The following is a 19,677-nucleotide window of genomic DNA, read 5'->3' as shown; positions in this document are numbered from 1 at the left end:
TCTATTCACTTTACATCACAATAGGAGCCCCACCTCCTCCCAGCATCTTCCCCTTCTCCTCTGAGAAGTGGGGTGCCTGTGGCAAATTCAGATGCTAACTGAAAAGAGGATGAAAAGTAACACCATGGACTACTGGTAACAAAGAGTTAGCTAGTGTTTCTGCTAACTTGAACTTGGCTGACTTGCCAGCTTTTGAAAATCGTAGTGGAAGGAGAGTTAGAGTGAGGTTGCTTGGGCAATCCTGCTAATCAATAAACCCTTGGTGGCAGAGAGGAGAAGGAAAGCAAGTACATGCGCTCACATAGATTTGAACCCTTTATAGGATTGTAAGCAGTTCCCCAGATGAGGAGTGTCAGCAAGATGGCTCAGTGTTTAAGAGCACTGACTCCTCTTCCAGAGGACCCAGGTTCACTTTCCTGCATCCACATGGCAGTTTGTGATTGTCTGTAACTCCAACACCCCCATAGAGACATGAATGCAGGCAAAACACCAATGCACATTAAAAAAAAGTCAGTGAAGGGTTTTGATAGTCTTAGCCTTCTCTCCAGATTACCAGGGACTTGACTATTTATTGTATTAGTCAGGGTTCTCTAGAGTCACAGAACTTATGGGTAGTCTCTATATAGTAAGGGGATGTGCTATGATGACTTACAGTCTGTAGTCCAACTCCCTAACAATGATTGGTTGTGAGTGGGAAGTCCAAGGATCTAGTAGTTGCTCAGTCCCATAAGGTAAACAGGAGAAGAGTGAATCTTCCCTATTCCAATGTCCCTATGTAGGTCTCCAGAAGAAGGTGTGGCCCAGATTAAGGGTGTGTACCACCATGCCTGGATCTGGGACTCGATTTGTCCCAGATGACCTTGAACTCCTTGCATTAGTCTCCTGGGATTCATAGCCACTGTGCCTCGAGATCCAGATCTGTACTTTGTATTTCCCAGCCTTAAGATCAGGATCACAGGTGAGCCTTCCAATTCTGGATTGTCATTCATTCCAGATATAGTCAAGTTGACAACCAGGAATAGCCACTACGACCATCTTCTACCCTCTCCAGATTGTCGAGCAGACTGTCTGTGTTAACAAATAGAATTTTAGGCACTTTGTAATGTCTTCTCTAGGACTCATTCTTTAGAACCTCTATGCTACCCCACTCCACCCCACTCTACCCCACTCCACCCCACTCCACCCACAAGCATGTTGTCAATTTGGGGAAGAATACTTTTATCAGATGAAGTCAATGTTTCTGACCATCAGGGTGATTTTTGACTTCTAGTTCAAGATTAGTCATAATAAAGTCAGTTCATTATAACTCAAGGAGATCCATTGGACAGAACAGTGCAAATAAATGTTATCTTTCTTTCTCATCTTTAAGTTCTTCTGTATCTTGCTTGTAATTTTCATTTTATGGTGCTCATTAGCTATTGCATCCCAAGAGCATTCAATAGGATTATTATCCAGGCAAATAGATGAAATCATGTATAATTTTAACTAAATGTTTATATGTCAGAATATAATATTCTAGAACATTAGTCAGAAATTTAAGTTTAGTTTTAATTCCAATGTCGCCATTCATGGGCTTGTTAATTATTTTGGAAAAGAGAGAGTGTCAGTAGTCATGAGGTTTCCATTCTGGGCCAGATGGCTGGGTTCAGTTTAGTTACAGAAAGGCTAAGCTGTATCACAAGTGTTGTTCGTGTGGGAAATACAGAGGTTCTGTAGAGCGCTGTGTTGACATCCAGTTTGGATTGTTGCATCTGGTCCACCTGGAGGACTTGTCATCTCTTTGAGTACCCTGATGTTGTACGCAACATGGACCAGATAGAAGACATGGTTGTAGACTGTCAAGCATTTTCTCAAGTTTACTGAAAGAACAGGGTCCAATATTCTGTCAGAAAAATATGAGGCCCTTCATGAGCTCTTTGACTTGCATAACATTTTTTTTCCTGAGTAAGGAAAGAATATGAATGAACACCAGATAACAGAGTCAGAGTAGTAGCTCAACTCTTAATTGACTTCAAATGAAGAAAGGGAGATTCAAAGCACAATCCCAATGCTGGAAAGCCATAGGACATCGAACAGAGCGTTGCTTTTCATTTAGAGTTGTACGAGTCCCTTTGTCAAACTTCTAACAATGCTCAGCATTTTAGAAAGCGCAGTATCTGTGTTGAACTTATGAAACGTGGCCAGAGAGAGTGACTAGCCCCACCTAGCTTGTCTTCACGGTGACCAAAGATGATTTGGGTAGCATTTACTATGCTGACCTCATATTTTAGAAATTTTTATTTCAAAACAATTTGCTAAAATTATTGCAAAAAATCCCTTTGTGTTTTTAAGGAATTTACAGCTGTCAATTAAAAAAATTTGGATAAGTATTCGATAGACCAAAGGACCTTCTCTTTTTTGGTCTGCCATACTTTCCACAGGAGAAATGTGGAATGTAAAACTATGACTCTATTAACAAATTCTTTTCTTATTTCCAGGGACCCTCTTCAGAATGGACTATTGTCACATGCAAATCTAGAATACAGAGGTCCTCGAAGGACCTTTTATTGCATTTACAGTGGGATTTCTAATACATTCTGGGACAGAACACCATGTATACATAACTGATACAGCTCCAAATCACCACTTCATCTCCTAGGATGGCTTTAAGGTCATAGGACGATCTTTAAAGTCTAATATACTATTAAGGTGTGATATTCCTCTGATTTGGATTTAGAGTCTCTGCTACATAGAAGTCACTTTTATTTCCTCAGAAGATGAGACGAGATGGAAGCTGGACCCAAGCTGTGCAAATATGCAGAGCATTTCTCTCTCTGTTCTAACTATTCTCTTAGACATAGTCTGGATGCTTCTGGCCACTATACTGTCTAATCTTCCAAGATGACTGATTTAATCTGGTTTCCACGGGCTCCTGACTGAATTGCTCTGCTTGGTCTCATACTAACATTGGCAATACATTCTATGGATTGTTCTGTCTTCACCTGTTCCTAGCTCATTCTCTCTGTAACCTGTCTCTGTAAACCTGTTCTGGAAAAACTGCCACACACACACACACACACACACACACACACACACACACACACACAGCACTCAACCTCTCTTTCTGTGCTGCTCTTAAGTAGCTTCTTTTTCCTGTCCTTGTGAGAATGGGGTATATTCTCTCTCTGACTTATTCTGTTATTGATAGATAGATGATAGTTAGATAGATAGATAGATAGATAGATAGATAGATAGATAGATAGACAGATAGATAGATATCAAATATTTCTGATTCATCATTTTGTCTGTCCCTCAATTAGACGTCACTTTCAAATCATGACTGCTTCCATCTACAAACTAACCTTACCTTCATTGTTAGGAATTAAAGGTATGTAGTAAGGTGTGTCCATATTTCAGCCAGATCATACTGTAATTCAGAGACTGTCTTTATCCCAGCTGGATCACACAGACCTAGAAGGTCTTTGGATGTGATCCCTTGCCACAGAAGCCATGTGGCTGGTTTAAAATTTCTCTACACTGTGGTTTTAAATCTAGCCCTGATCTGGCGAGAGTCCTAACAGGTGGCTGTGGCTGTTTGTAGTGTGCTTTTCATAAGACGTGTTTTCTTAATGAATGATGTAGTTCCTGAGTGACCAGCCTGTGATCTTGTTCATTATATGTCTCTTGATCGAAATATACCCAGTAAATTCCTATCATGGCGACCAGTCTCTAAGAGAGGCCTGCAGTAAAGAGGACATGTTGGCTGGGACAGACAGAAGAGGAAGCCTAACAAATTGTGTGATTCATGAAAACAGTTTGTTACTTATAAATCCCAGAGAGAAGAGTGCAGATTAAAGCAAATTGGGAAGATTAAAAGAGAAACTAATTGGGGGCTGGAGAGATGGCTCAGTGGATAAGAGCACTGATTGCTCTTCCAGAGGTTCTAGGTTCAATTCCCAGCAACAACATGGTGGTTCACAACCATCTGTAATGGAATCCGATACCCTCTTCTGGTGTGTCTGACAGCTACCGTGTACTCAAATATATAAAATTAAATAAGTTAAAAAAAAAAAAGAAGAGAAACTATCATGCTCAACCCAGCAGTTGAGGTGACAAAGAGAAAGATACCCAGAAGCCCAGATCTTTCCTAAGGTTCAAAGCAGTACCTGAATAATTTTTCTGTGAGGAGCCCTAGTTCATGAGTTTAGAGAAAGTGGACAGGAATCTGTGACCACAGTGGGACTGTGGCGTAGCTTAGGGATGGATCTGTATCAGACTCAAGGAGCGGAAGACATAGAGCTGGAAAATGTCAAGGATGACTAAGCTGTATTTCTTGAATGAAATAGCCCTGTCTTCCAAATGGATACCGAGGCAACATAAAATTACAAGTATTTACAACAGTTTTAAAAAATCTGTCTGTCTGTCTGTCTATCATGTGTCTGTCCATTCTTCTGTCATATACATCCTGACCATTGCTCCCTTCCCCCAACTTCTCACAATTCCTCTCAATTCCCAAGACCCACTCCTCCATTTTCCTTCAGAAAAGAGCAGGCCTCCAAGGGATATCAACCAGTCCTGGCATACAAGTTAGAGTAAAACTGGGTATATACCCTCCTACAAAGGCTGGACGAGACAAACCGGTAGGAGTCATGACAACAGTTTTAATGATTTAGAAACAGAAATAGATTTCCAGCAAATGAACCCTCTTTTTTACTTTTCTCTTTGTCTTTTCCCTAATTTACCAGTCTCCAAAATACTTAAGTAAACTGTGAGGTAGTGTATTTGGAAAGGCAGAATTCCAAGAAATGGGTCAATATGCATTACTTCCCTTATATGGTTTGCTTTTCAAATGAAAAGGAAGTTAACCCTTCAATGATACTAAATATGGAATAATTTTGCACACGGACTAAAAGAGACTTAAAACCAAGTCATTGAAGGTTATAGAGCGCGCCTTTAAAAAATGTCTAGGGAGTATTCCGATATCAAATATCAGCATCTACATGCCGGAGAAAATACTGGAAGCTTCAGGAAGGGGCCCCACTGCACTTAGTTTCTTTGTCTACTTGTTGAATTAAAATGTTCAATTCAATAAACCGTTCTTCATGATTCATAGCTGACCTAGACAGATATTTCCACAATGTCAACAGGAAAATAGGGTTTATTTGGATGGTTGTGGTCAGACCCATGCGGGGGGATATTTTATAATCTTTAACAGCCCCACATGTCCAAGAACAACTGCTACAGTGAACTCTCTGGGACATATTGTTTTCAAAGTCTGTCATCATAGGCATTGATGTAGTTGTGTCTCCTTTAAAACATACAGCATTTGAAATCTAATGTGAGGTTGCAAAGAGCTGCAAGAATGGAGTTTATGTCACCAGGGATTATAAAAGAAGCTTTAAAAAAAGATACTTTTGAATTGCCCCTTCCAGATTTTATCCAGTTACTTGGTATTCTTGAATAGTTACATGTACATTTTTACTTGTTTTTTTTTTTTTTTTCCTGGCTAATTAAAAAGGCCCAGAAGATTGGGTTATTAGAGTATATTGCTCCATTTTCCCCCCAAAGGGCTTGAGCCTATTTTTAATTGGTAACTGAGGGCTAAGCTTCTTTGTTACATAAGGTTCCACCAAAGACCACGATTTTCGTAGTTGAAAGACAAAAATAACAGAAATCTCTGGAAGATACTTGCAGAGATTACACTGACTTCAGGGATGAGGTTTATGTGTCTGTCAGATAAAGCCAAAGTACAGTTTTGCCCGTTGGTATCCGTTGGATGGTTAACTGTAGACTTTCAAAATGTGACTCCATCAGCATAAACATGAGTATGAAAATTGGCTATCACCAAGTTCCCAGTGACTCAATGTTCAATGTTCATAATTACTGGATTTAATCTATATTGACTCTATTTTCTCTAGTTTTTTATTTTTTGTTTTTGTGATAGTTTTTTTTTTTTTTTTTCTTCTTTTTGATGCAAGTACAAAGAACTTTCTGCTTTTGGGGGACTATGTCAGTATCTACTTCTTTAGCATTTCAAGGTAAAAATTAGAAAAGCAACCTAGAATGTTGCTAAAAAAAAAAAAAAAAGAAAAAACCCTCAACATTATTGTAAGGTAAAAATGTGTGTTGTTTTGAAACGAGTGAACATTAGGAAACATACACCTAAGAAGCATGTTGAGCATTTCTATTACCAAGGCGTATTTGAGCAGAATGCTGTAATACCGTGTTACTGTCCTGGCCAGTGCTCTGTTCTGTGATGAGATGCCATGACCACAGCAACTCCTATAAGTTGCCATGACCACAGCAACTCCTATAAAAGAAAGCGTTGCACTGGGGCTTACTTACCGTTTCAGAGGGTTAGTCTGCTTTTATCATGGTAAGGTTTATCGTGGCACACAGGCACTTGAAAGTTCTCTATCTGAACCCATAGGCTGCAGGAGGAAAGAGAGACACGGGGCCTGGCATGGGGATTTGAAACCTCAGAGCCCACTGCCCAGTCATACAGTTCCTCCAAGGCCACAACTCCTAATCTCTCTCAAGCAATGCCACTCCCTAATGACCAAGCATTCAATTATGTGAGCCTATGGAGAGACCCTTCTTGTTCAAACCATCACAGTTACTAAGGCCTCCATTTGTTTGGTGCTGGTGTAAAGAACTTTGCAGGTAAACTTCTTTGATAAGCCTCCTATTTAGATCCCACAACCCTTCATAGAGGTTTTCCTTCCAGCCCCATTATCCACATGAGGTAACCAAGGGGGTATTTAAGTCAGTTGTCCAAATGCTTGTGCTGTGAGAACTCCTAGCTGCTACCCGAACCCTAACTTCTTCCTTTAGAAAGAGGCTTAGGATTTTATCAACCAGTGTGTCTTCTTGGCATGTGCTGTTTAAACCCTTCTTTTAACTGAGGGCTGAAATAGAGCACAGGCGTTGTGGCCACTGACCAGCAAGGCATGGCTCCCATGCTCAAGGAGCTGCTGCCGAGAAGAGCACAGTGATGCCCGCGTGTAGTAATGGCATAGGAGGAGGAGATGAGGAACGTCCTGGGCGCGTGATTCCAAGTTAGCAGTTATTTGCCTTTTGTAGAGCCCTGTTGTGGTCAGGCACCGCTGACACAGCTTTTTAAGTCTGCACATCATAGAGGATCATTTTCTTGCTCCAAAGCGAAGAACCAAAAGGCTGGTAGTCTTTCTGTGTTAGAATTATGGATATTCTTTATGTGATGATGGATCATTGATGAGCTTTGGCCAGTCAGTTTATGGAAATTGCTGCTTATGGCCAACCTGTGTCTAATACAATTAATTTTAATATGTACTTTGGAGATTAGCCAGCCGCAAGGGCCAGAATTGTTATAAACTCATGTTGACTCATCAGCATGCATATATATTTCTACAAATTTGAGTGTGTTCTGTTATTTCTCTCAAAACATTGGCATTCTCTTTTAATAATCTTACATGTAATTTGCTCCAAACATAGAGCCCCAAAGCTCAGGGTAATAAATTAATATGCAAGCAGATATATAAAATGATCCCTCCTTTGGGATAGTCATTGTAACAAGATGGTTAGGTTGGTGATTATTTACCCTTCACAACTAGCCAAACACAAATATTGTCTTTATTCAGTCTGTAGCTAATCAAGATGTTAGAACGAGAGCTAATATATTCCAAGAGTCTCAATTTTTTAACTTGGTCCAAGACATCATCATTACAGCATAAAGATGGTAAACAGAGAAATTTAAAGATAACAAAGGCAGTATTAAAAACAAAAAGCAAACTAAAGTTAAACGAATGTTTGGAGCCAAAGAGGCACACAGCACTGGATTCTAAAAAAAAAACAAAACAAAACATGGAGTGTATATTGGGTTGTCAGCTAAAATAGACCCCCTGCAGTCTGTTGGACTTTTAATATTACTCTGGTGGACTAAATTATACATGCTCTCTCTATGTCTATGTTCTGATCCTAATAGCCTTAGATGCTATCATGTAATTATCCTAGTTTTGTGTGTGTGTGTGTGTGTGTGTGTGTGTGTGTGTGTGTATGTGTGCCAGTAGGTAAATATTAAGGTCATGTGACAGTATGTGCACATTTGTGCACTATGCACAGAGGCCAGAAGAGGGCAGGCACCAGATGCCCTGGAGCTGGAGTAATAGGTGGTTGGGAAGAGCAGCGAGTGCTCTTAACCTCAGAGCCATCTCTCTAGACCCCCTCCCTCTCTTTTTGATTGAGTGAGAGTATATAGAGGCTCTGATAATCATCCGGATAAGGATTTTCATTTGGTCAACTATACATTTAAGTGACAAGTGTTACATAAGGGGGTGTAATTACATATTTTTTATTATGAGTAGGGTTTCCTGCAAGATTTCAAAAAAAATGTGCATTTGTGTCTGGGAAAATAGCAAGGCCATATATGCATAAGTCTCATCCCCAATGTTTTAATTTGTTGAAGATTTCATACAATATATAGATGGTAATCTTTCCTCCTTCTTCAACATCCTCTTCTACCTGTCTACCCACCCAACTTCATGTTCCTTCTTTTTCTTCAAAGACAGAAACAAACAAACAAACAAACAAACAAACAAACAAAAAACCAAAATGGCAAGAACAACAACTACCAAAGAACCTTGCAGGGTTTGGTTTGTATTGGCCAACTACCCCTGAGCGTGATGGCTGCCCTGAAGTGTGGTTGATAGACTCGATGCCGTCTCATTAGAGAAAACTGACTTTCTCACTACAAAAAGCTGTCTGTCAATTGCAAGTATCTTCTTGGCTAGGGTTGGTTCCCCTCCTCTGTGCTGAGGTTTTTTTTTCTGGCTTGAACATAAACAGTTCTTTTATGTGCTGTTATAGTCTCTGAGTGTGTATGTGCACCTGTTGTGCACAACCTGTTCTATTGTGTCTGGAAAATGCTGTGTCCTTGAAGTCATCTGCTACCTCTGGCTCTTACAGTCTTTCGTCCCCTTCTTCCTCGTTTATCTCGGAGCCTTGAGGGGAGGGTTGTGATGTAGACATCCCATTTAAGGTTGAATACTCCAAAGTCCCTCCTTCTCTGTGTGTTGTTGAGCTGTGGGTCTCCATGTCTGCCACAAGAAGACACTTTTCTGATGAGGGATAATCTATATGCTTAAGGAGAGAGAATTCATTGCCCCTTTAACATCAAGATTAGAAATATCTGTGTGTAAAAGGAATATTGTTTCTATGCAAGCAACCCTCACAACAAACGTTAGCTGTGCTAGAATTCCTGACTCCGAGCTAGTGAGAAGCTCTAGGCAAAGTTTGAAATGGAGGCCCGCTTTCCCTTCTCAGGGGTTTATCCCCTGCCTTTCTGCCCTCCCTCAGTCTCGTTAAAGCTTAGGTTGGACGAATAGCACCAAAGGATTCTGCAAATGACATTTCTTCTTTGAATTTATTCATTCGCTTTCTGCGAACCCTTCCTACGTGGCAGGCCTGGTGGTGGCCAAAACATAGGGTTAATGTACAAAGGACAGTGTTGGAAGAAACCAATGCTTCAGCCTTTTTGCTTTAATATTAGAGCCCTGGGTGCTAAGCACTCTGTTTTTTTTTTTTTTTTTTTTTAATACTCCAGTGTGTTACTATCACTTTTCTTTTGTGACATTTTGTATCAATCTTGAAAAATTGTGACTCTTCAACACCATGTGTGTAGTATTTTTTTTCTCTACCTTTTATTACAGGGGCTACCATTGAACATTAAGGCAACATTTGTTGGAACGATGTTAACTTTTAAATTGGAAACAATTTTGGTCTAATTTACTGTTTTAAGAGATTAGGACTCATCAGAAAATATCATGAGCGAATGATATGATGCCTTTAAATGTGGGGGGATATTATTTAATTAATACCGTTGAGAGTTCATGGCACCTAAGACATATATGGAAGAGTGAGGTTCCAAAGTTACGGCGCTGTTTTTATGAAGGAAGTTATAGTTTATAAGCCCTAAGGCACTGGGTTTTCCAACTTCAGCATTTGTAGGATGGCCGTATATCTCTCCGAATTTCCCTTCTGTTTGTAGAGATCAGATAGAGCTAGGAGAAAGCAGAGGTGCCAAGAACAAGGAGTGCAGATTTGGAGGGGACACTGGAACCTCTGTACACTTGGCCTATCAAGTAAGGCCAGCTGCTCCTTTGTCTCCTGTCCAGGTTTGGAATTCACCCAGTTGCGGGCCGGATGCCTGGTCAGCTTAATGTGCTCCTGGCCGAGGCGGGAGTGCCCTATGATATTGTGCTAGAAATGGATGAGATCAACCATGACTTCCCAGGTAAGCAGCGGGGTGACGGCGCACCTTGAGTACCCTTTAAATACTGTGCACTAAGTGGTACTATATTTAGACTATGATCGTGGGACTAGTGAAGACTTCCAAGTTTGATAAAGAGTAACGTGAAGACGGTGAAACAGTGGAGATCATTCAGCGAGCAGCCGCAGCTTTGTCAGAAGCGCAGTTAGGTTTTAGTCTGTGAGCACTGAAGGGTGCTGGGAACCCTGGGGCATAGTGCATAGGAGAGTCTAAAAGCTGGGCCGATCTGGCTTTTGACTTTCGATCTCCACTCTCGGTAGCTTGTAGGCTTACACTACATGTTCATCACAGTGTCCTCGTTTGCAGAGCTGCTTCTGTGGATGGTTTCTTGGTGTCTGAGATTTTACTGTTCTTTTCCCGTTATACCAAGTTATGACCAGTGAAGTAGCTCGTGTGCTTTCTCTGTTTCTCACCCTCCCTCCTTCCTTCTCTTCCTCCCCGCCTCCCTCTCTCCCTCCCCCTTCATTTATAAGTACTAGGACTTCATAAGATAAGGCACTGTACTTTATAGCTGTCATTGTGTAGATGTGGAATGGTAATGACGTTTGGCTCAAGATCATGTTTGTTAAAATTAGACTCGTTCCCTCTGGCAAGTATCCACTGTAAACTTAAAATGAAAACACTGTTTATTAGGGGGGAAAAAAGCAACAATGAAATTGTGTGTATGTCTAGATGCACATGGCATTTTTGGCAACATGCTTAGGTAATTTAAATTATAGTCCTTAAAGAGGGAATTTAGGCCATTTTAATTTTACCCTCCTTTTTAAATTTAACTGTTGTTAAATTATGTGTAAAACCAGCCAGTTCCAGGAATTATGGACACAGCTTTAATACAGTACAGACTTTTAGACATTGTTTTTTTTTTTTGACATTAGATTGCATCTTAATTGGTCATTTTGAGAGTTGAAAATGGATTCAGATCTTATAAACTCCTATGAATAACAAGATAATTTGGGGACAATGAAAGAATTATAAAGTCAGATTAGGTAGATCCACTGGGGGACAAGCATCATGAAGCAGGTTTTAGTCAGGATGGTAAAGCCCTGTGCAGGTCCCCCTGCTGCTTTCTAGTTCTGGTCAAACTGTACTTAGTACCTGGCACAAGTTAGCCTCTTGTAAGACTTTGGTCTTATTGTTATTAAAATATCGATATAATTTGCCTAAAGAGAAGTACAAATGACCCATTGTGTTTTATATTTTCTGTCCCTCCCCCCTCTGTTTTCAAATATAGATACTGATTTGGTTCTTGTCATTGGAGCTAACGACACTGTGAATTCAGCGGCTCAAGAAGATCCCAATTCTGTAATCGCAGGCATGCCGGTCCTTGAGGTCTGGAAGTCCAAACAGGTACAGCTTTAGACTTACATCCTTTCTCATAGTCATGTGAGATATACGCGCAGAACGTGTTCTGGTCACTTAATGAGGATTGGGGATACCTTTTAGGGGGCTCAGGAGTACAAACATAGCCTAGGGACGGTCCCTGTGTCCAGCTTCCTTCTGTCCCCTGGACACCATAGCACCCGAGTGAACAGTGCAATGAGTAGAACCAGATGAGATTATGTGGCTGGATTAACAAAATCTGGCACCACAGCTGGATCAAGGGCTGTGAGCAACTGGAATGTGTCTGGCCAAGCTCCAGATTGAGTCCAGTGAAGCAGATGGCTTCCCTCTGGGACAGTGAGTCAGTATCATCGCCTTCATATACCAAGACGAGCACATTTTTTTCCAATTTATTTTTTTATGGGGTATTTGTATGTTGTTATGGACTGTCTAGCAGAGGGGTGATTTAAAAATCCAAACAATAACATGGTACTGGAAAGGAAGCTTCGCTCATGCAAATGGCTCCTGCGTGGAGCTAGCCGCTAGATTTTAGAGAATGCAAAAGGCTTCTAAATAGTCCTCAGATCCGGAAGGTTTCTTTACTGCTCCTGGCCATGTACACACTGTAGGAATTATGGCAGTGCTGAGGCTGGAGGGATGATTAATGGTTAAGAGTGCATGCTGATCTTGCAGAGGACCAGAGTTCAGTTCCCGGCACCCACACTGGGAAGATCACCACCTGTAACTTCCAGCTACAAAATATGCAGGTGCACATACTGCCCCGTGTATACAAATAAAATAAAGTAAAACTTAAAAGGATTATAGTAGCATAATGAAATTTCCCATTAACTTAGCTTCTTCTATTGTAAATACACACGTTTAAAATGTACTGTTTGAGATGAGCAAAAAGTCCTTGTACATGTATATAAGGCTAATATCGTACTAGTAGTCAATATCTGAAAGTCTTCAGAGTTGCATTAGTGTACTGATGTCATATAAGGCACAAACATGTTTCGAATGCTTTCATTTTTGAATATATCATATGTTCTAGAAGATCATACGGAAGCTTTCAGTTTCTTAAGAACCAACCTGACATTTGCAGGATAAGAAAATCAGCGATAAATGACACTGTGTGCATCTATGTCACTTGACAGTGTTTCTAGGGCAACCAACCCCACCATTGTCCTTGGTCCTTACATCTTGTTACTTTTTAGTTTCTTTCTTGAAAGAAGTGATTTTTGTTTTCGACATGCCTTTGTCCTAGAACTTTCTGATTTAGATTATTCTGAAATGATAGACAAGAACCATTTCCCCACCTCGGTTGTAATTTGCAAGTGGGAGCTCATGCACTAAGTTTGTTTTCTTTCGATTATTCATAGAAAGCAGATGAGCTCACAGTGTTATCTGAGAAGTGTTATTCACAGACTTTGTGGGAAATAGTACACAGATGAAAAGTCGGTGCAGTCTTAGTGCTTAAAGATAAACTTTTGACACAAACTTCTCTCTAATGGGCTTAAGAGTATGATTAAAAGTGATCATTAATATAATGGAGACATACATTTAAGAGTACTCCGCATGAATTTTAAAATCTCTGTATTGAATAATTAGTAGTGGGGCGAGCCATGTTCACACTTGAGGAAGAGGTCCTGTGTGCTCTTGCACAGATGGGTTCTATGGGCAATGTCCTGTATATTTCACAATGCTGGGATGAAGTCCTTAGACTCTCGCCACCACTAATCCATGATGGATATCAGAGGAGGGAGACATGTTTTACCTGATCGAAGTATTGACTAGTATTCACTTGTGTTGAGAGGCCACCTGTACCTCTTACCTGTGCATTTTCCACTTCATACATTAAATAAATAAAAGTCATGTATAAATTAAAACAACAACAAAACCAGAAAAAGGCAATGCTTTGAGCCTAATTGGTCCTGTTGGGTATAATTTCTTATATCTTTGGTTCTTAGGTCATTGTCATGAAGAGGTCCCTTGGTGTTGGCTACGCTGCAGTGGACAATCCAATCTTCTACAAACCGAACACAGCCATGCTTCTGGGAGATGCCAAGAAGACATGTGACGCTCTGCAGGCCAAAGTTCGAGAATCCTACCAGAAGTGAAGACTATCAGGCCGGTGCCTTTTGTTGCAGGAACAGAGCCATGGGGCATGCATGGATGAGCAAAGCTCTCCAGACCTGAAAGAAGCCTCACAAAGCAACGGAGATTTTCAAGATCAGCCACCCTCAATTCTCAAAAAGACTTGGAAAAATCTCCTTATCTACCTGTTTATTGTTGCCACTGCTAAAAAGCAGGAGTATTTTAAAAGTCAGCAGTGAAACAGCAGCCTCATTTTTGATGCAACCCTGTTGGATTTTTAAATTCCCGTCATTAGCTAGAATTGAGTTCCAAAGTCGAATGTTCAAGATTTCAGGCTGTGCTTAGGTCTGAAAAATTTTACGCAGTGTGATCATCGCAGGCGCATGCATTTAGTGGGTTTTTTGTTTTTCCTGCCAAATGTGACTAATCCGAAACTTTTATCAACTCCTGACTCTTGCATTTTAGCCATAGTCTGGATTGATCATGCCAAATCTGTGTCAGGTTATCAGCCTTCACTGCAGACTCCAGGTTCCAAAGATCTATTTTCTCACTTCTATTTTAGTATGTAGAAGGTCTAGATAGTTTAAGTAATAACTTAAAAGTAATAAGTTGTATTTTTGGAAGTCCCATTGCCAATTGGTCTCTTTAATTTCAATGAATTAAGTGTTCTTGAATGGACTGCATTCAGTGCTCTGGAATGCAACGCAACCGTTGGAGTAATAAATGAGTTCATCATGTTGAACTGATGTGGACTTGTCTCTGATGACAAAGAGCTAGAATTAGATGGTTCCACTCATTATCACTGGGGGAGACCTACTACTCTTCGATAGGTAGAGTTAATCTCTCTTCATTGTTTAGAAGACAGAATTGTTTTTCAAAACCATTGTGATTTGTGAGCTCATATGTCATTTGATGATGCTCAAAAGTGGTACTTGTAGCCATATCTTCAAGGAACAGTAAAAAAAGAGGAACACCTTTCATAGAAGTTTACATTTTTCTATCAAAGGCTCTTAAGTAGAGATGAATGTGGCACATTATTAGGATTCTGTCTCTCTGTGTACTCAGTTTGGTCCCAAAGCACCTGTTAACCTATACAAGGCTTGGGGCTAGGGTTTAATGGGTAGATTGCTTGCTTTGTATGAGGTCCTGAGTTCAATCCTCAGCACTGAAAAGCAAAACAAAGAGGAAAGTTGTTAATTCATACAAAGCTTAAATCTGAAGACTACCAGTGAAAAGTTTGCTCATCTTTACCAAGTCTCTATAATGCACAATACCTCTTAGGTTTATGAGCAAGTTTGGTTTTGCTCGGCCTGAGATAAAGGTCTGGTGAGGGAGGAGGGGAAATGATAGAGGGAGGAAGAGGGAGGGGAGGAGGGAGAAAGTTGGTGGAAGATGTTAGAGCAGCAAAGATTTCTTTTAAATGTCTAAGAAATAAATGCAACTTATTAATGAATCTGAGGTCACAAGTAACTTCAAGTTTATTGTAAGAGTTTATTGTTAGATGAAATTAAATAATATCTTTATTCATATCCCTTAAAAAAAGCAGCTGTAGTTGTTTCTAGATAGTAGCAAGTTGAATTTTAAAAGCAGTTCTGAAATCCAATTTAAATCTAAAAAATCTAAATAATTTTGCTTCTTTCCCCCAGATGCCTTTCGGTGGTATCTAGAGACATTTTTGTTTTTCAGAACTGGCAGATCCCACTGGCATCCAATGAATGAAAATCAAGGGATGCTGTCAAATGATCATTCTAAATGCACAGGGTCAGCCCCCCTGCCATGTATATAGTATGATCTGCTTAATCTACTCCCCAAATATCAGTAGTGCCAAGATTGAGGAAACTCAGTCTTCTCTAATTGGATGTCTTTCTTGGTGGTTTAAATACTAATTACAATATCCAAAAGCATGGCAATTTTAGTTTATGGCATGATTTATATATTAAAAAAAAAAGGCATTTGCCAAATTGAAGGCTGAAGCTTTAGTTTTTCCAAAGCCAGGGCAAATGAGAAACTATAATTCAGCAGTGATCAGTCAGTGTTCACCAGTCTACAATGGTTAGTGTACCTGCTTTCCCCAGGGGCTATTAGAGGCAGAAGAGAGGGCTTTGCTACCATTCATAACTCGAGGCTCTTCAAAGTTTATGGGAGGAAGGCAAAGTGCAACTGGTTCATGGTACACAGCTGGAGCTGCCTCTGTGCTATTACTGGCTGTTGATTTCCAGAAGGAAGGGGTGAAGGAGACACTAGACCCAGTTTCCTTTGGGCAAAGCCCCTTTATAGTAGAAAGGGAAAAGGGAGTCAGTTATGGGAGTCAGCCCTGAGGGCAGTGTCTGGCACTCATCCTAAAGACAAGCCTTGGGCCCTAAGACTGGGTTCTATTGTTAGCTGGTCTTCTGGAGCCTCTTCCAATGGAAAAAAACAAGTGGTTAGCAAAACAGGAGCAGCTGCACACTCATGCCTGTAGTGGCAGCAATCAGGAGGACTGCACAGTAGGACCACAGGTTCCAGGCCATGCTGGGAGAGATAGAAACTCAGAGAGTGAACAAATGAACACTCACACTCAGAATGTTTACTTATTTACAATAAATCTATCTATGTACATACATCTGCCAATCCCAAGCCACCCTGTTCATGATCTCGTTGGTTTTACTCAACTTTATTGCACGAGATAGATAAAAGATTTACTTTGTAAGGATTTTTCAGGTTTATAATTCCTTAAGTTATTCCTCCAGAAGAGGCACTGACTTGTGCCTGCAGTTCTAGCACCGAGGTTACTAGAAGCAAGAAGGTGAGGGGCCCGAGGCCAGGCTCAGCCAGATAACAAGTTTGAAATGAGCCCAGACTACACACGACTCCATCTCGAAACCCAAACCAAAGCAGCTCCTTAATAAGAGCAAAAGTACTTCGAAAAGTTGGAAGATCTTGGACCATTATTTGTGGCAAAATCTAAAAACCTCAAGAATGGTTTTTATATAAAGAAAAGAAGCCAACCTGAGACTTTTATAAAAATTTCATTTAATTTTTCTACTGGTGAGTCACACAACTGACAGATATGACTCCTTCCATATTTTCTTTGATATATTTTTATAACCAACTCCCGTATATTTGTTTTGTGAACGTCAAATACTTAGGAGTGAATACTTTCATAAAAACAAAACAAAACAAAACCAAAGTTACTTGGCTCAATAGTGGTGGCCAGACAGTTGGAACAATTTTCCCTAGCATCTAATAGCATACAAGCACAGTGCCTTAGCAGGCAGAGCCCAAATGTGAGGTGGGAAGCTAGCAAAAGGGGAGAAGTCAGGTTGATACTTTCAAAAATCAGTTTTTGAGTAAATGAATCTAAGCTTAGGAGATTTGAATCATTTCCTAGAACAGCAGCAATATATTCCTTAGAGTGGAGTTAATTACCTTCAGTAGGTATCTATCCTGAAGGGGTTCAGTGGGCCTTGAGATGAAACCTTTGGAAGATAAATCACATCCAAGCCACAGTGACTGGTGTGTGTGTGTGTGTGTGTGTGTGTGTGTGTGTGTGTGTGTACATATAATATATTGGCCACTATGTCTTACAATCTGTTTTACTCTCCAAATAACTGAAATGCTATCATTGATTTGTTTGTCTAATTGGCCATCTTTGATTTTCTCTCATCTGTTTTCATTTGGGAGTTTGTTTTTTAAATTATTCATCCAAGGAAGGACTGCATAAGCCTTTACCCACACACGTTTATGTCTCTGCATATCTAGATGGCCCCTACATATAGATATTCATTCCATAGACTTTCTTTAGGGATTGAGATAGGACAGGTAGCTCTATTTCCCCTCTGCAGCAGGTGTCAGAGCATCGCCAAGCCAGGGAGTATCAGTAAGTATGTGATAGTGACTAGAAAATGAGTCTTAACTGTTCTTGTTCCGTCCAACTCCTGGCCCTACATTTTATATTCCAGTGTATTCTCTCATCCAACACAAATGTGGATTATATTATGTATCAGTTAGCTTTAGGGTTTTGTTCAGTTTCTCTTGTCCCAGAGCTTTATTCTGTAATTAATAACTCATAACTCATATGCTCATCTAACTTAGAGGCAAATTTTGTAGTCTCCTAAGGCATACACTGTATGAATTGAAGCACTTTAAAGTTGGAAATCCGGAGAGCTCTTTAGTGCAACTGAGATGGGTAGTTCAAATGCCTAGTTTATAGCTCTCGCAGGCTTTGAGCGGTTTGCCAGGAAATATTGGGTCAGAATATAAGACATGGTCAGAAACACATGTATCCCCTCTACACACAACAACCCCAAACTAAAGTCCTCTACTCTAGTAGTAGCAGCTTGCACAATTTAGATGATCACTAGATTCTCAAGAGAAGAATTGACAAAGAGAAAACAAAACTTTCCCAAGCAAAGCTTCTAAAAGTATTGGATCAACACAGCAGGGGAAAAAAAGTCTCATGTGAATGTCAAAGCACTCAAAATTCTTGTTCTTAAACTTTATCTTTTAGAAATCCTGTCTTGAGCCAAAGACACAGTTTTTTCTTTACTATTTAAACCAGTTTAGATATTTATACTGGCAACATAGTAATCTATGAGACACTAATTGAAATAGCTAATGTGTGAAGCTTTTAAATATAAGGTGGTTTTGGTGGTTTGAATATTCTTGGCTCATGGGAAGTGTGGCCTTGTTGGAGGAAGTATGTGATCGTGTTGTTGGACTGTGAGGTTTGTGCTTAAGTTCTACCGTGGGTGGAACAGACTCAGGTTAGAAGACAGAGTCCTCTCCTGGTTGCCTTTGGATCAAGATGTGGAAATCTTGGCTCCTTCAGCACCATGTCTGCCCACATGCTGCCATGCTTCCTGCCATGATAATAATGGATCAAACCTCTGAAACCATAAGCCAGTCCCAACTAAAGGTTGGCCTTTGTAAGACTTGCTTTGGTCATGGTGTCTCTTCCCAGCAATAAAAACCCAACTAAGAGAGTGGTTGAAGAAACTAAATATGAGAGGTCTTGAGTAAGATGGTTCTGACAGAGGTAGAAAAATAAGTACAGGGTAAGAGCAATCTGGAAGAACAGAGCTGGTGGAATGAGTACATATTTGAAACAGGTTGCACGTCATTCAGGCTGTGGAGTGCAAAATGTCTGCATGTTAGAGAGGCTGAAAACTCGGCAGCTGTTCAGTCCATGAATCTGGGTGACTCAGGGGTTCCAACCAGATGCTGAAAGCCTAGAGGATTTCCCGGAAAGCTGTGAGTCCTCAGTGCAAATAGAAAGGCCAGAGAAGCTGGGTTCTGAAGCAAAGAGTGGCAGTGGTGGGCTAGCATGTTTTCTATACAATGACTCATTTCTGGCCATGTTTTCACGTGTTACCTCTTGATCAAGAAAGCATGAGAATATATCTAAGTTTATATAAATATAACCGTGTATATCTAAAATCATGCAAATAAGAAAAAATTGTTGTCTTAGCTTTAATTGTAATGTGACATGGTGTTAAGTCACCTAAGAGGAAAACGTCACTTTAGGACTTGTCTAGATCAGACTGGCCTGTGAGTATAGCTGTTTTGATTATGAATTGATGAAGAAGGAATGGCCCTAGAATGTGGCATCTGTGGGCAGGTGATACTGGGTTGTAGAAGAAACACTAAGTATGAGTCTGTGAGCAGGCCAGCCAGACAGTCAGCAAGCTCCTTCATGGCTGCTGCCTCTGGGTTCCTACCTTAAGATTTTGTCCAAAATTCCACAGCAGACAGTGACTAGGTATAAGCCAAAGAAACCCTTTCTTCCCCTATGCTGCTTTTGGTCAGAGTATTTTATCTCAGCACCAGAAAGGAAACAAGAACAGGATAGTTACATTTACTTCTATAAACTTTCACTTCTGTTCAGGACCCATTTTCTGAAGGTTCATCTTATTTTTCTCTTTGGTTCTGAATTAAGAGTAACTGCTGGTTAGTGGTTACTTCTTCCTGACTGGCATCTTTTCCACCTTTTGGGTTTA

General features: G+C 40.3%; 1 protein-coding gene across 2 annotated transcripts in view; it reads left to right on the top strand.

The window, feature by feature from the left end:
* NNT (nicotinamide nucleotide transhydrogenase) overlaps positions 1-14,445 on the top strand; it is a 90,393-nt gene extending 75,948 nt beyond the window's left edge. For both annotated transcript variants that reach the window (XM_080933533.1, XM_080933532.1), the window contains exons 20-22: positions 10,131-10,249; positions 11,517-11,632; positions 13,573-14,445. In XM_080933533.1, coding sequence (XP_080789659.1) covers positions 10,131-10,249; positions 11,517-11,632; positions 13,573-13,722 — 385 coding nt within the window. In that variant the 3' untranslated portion in view covers positions 13,723-14,445. The remainder of the gene's footprint in view (positions 1-10,130; positions 10,250-11,516; positions 11,633-13,572) is intronic.
* The last annotated feature ends 5,232 nt before the right edge of the window (positions 14,446-19,677 follow it).

This window comes from Micromys minutus, assembly GCF_963924665.1.
Source record: "Micromys minutus genome assembly, chromosome: 20".
NCBI classification, from domain to species: Eukaryota; Metazoa; Chordata; class Mammalia; order Rodentia; family Muridae; genus Micromys; species Micromys minutus.
The sequence above is the reverse complement of the archived record's forward strand: the minus strand, read 5'-3'. Positions and strand labels throughout refer to the sequence as shown.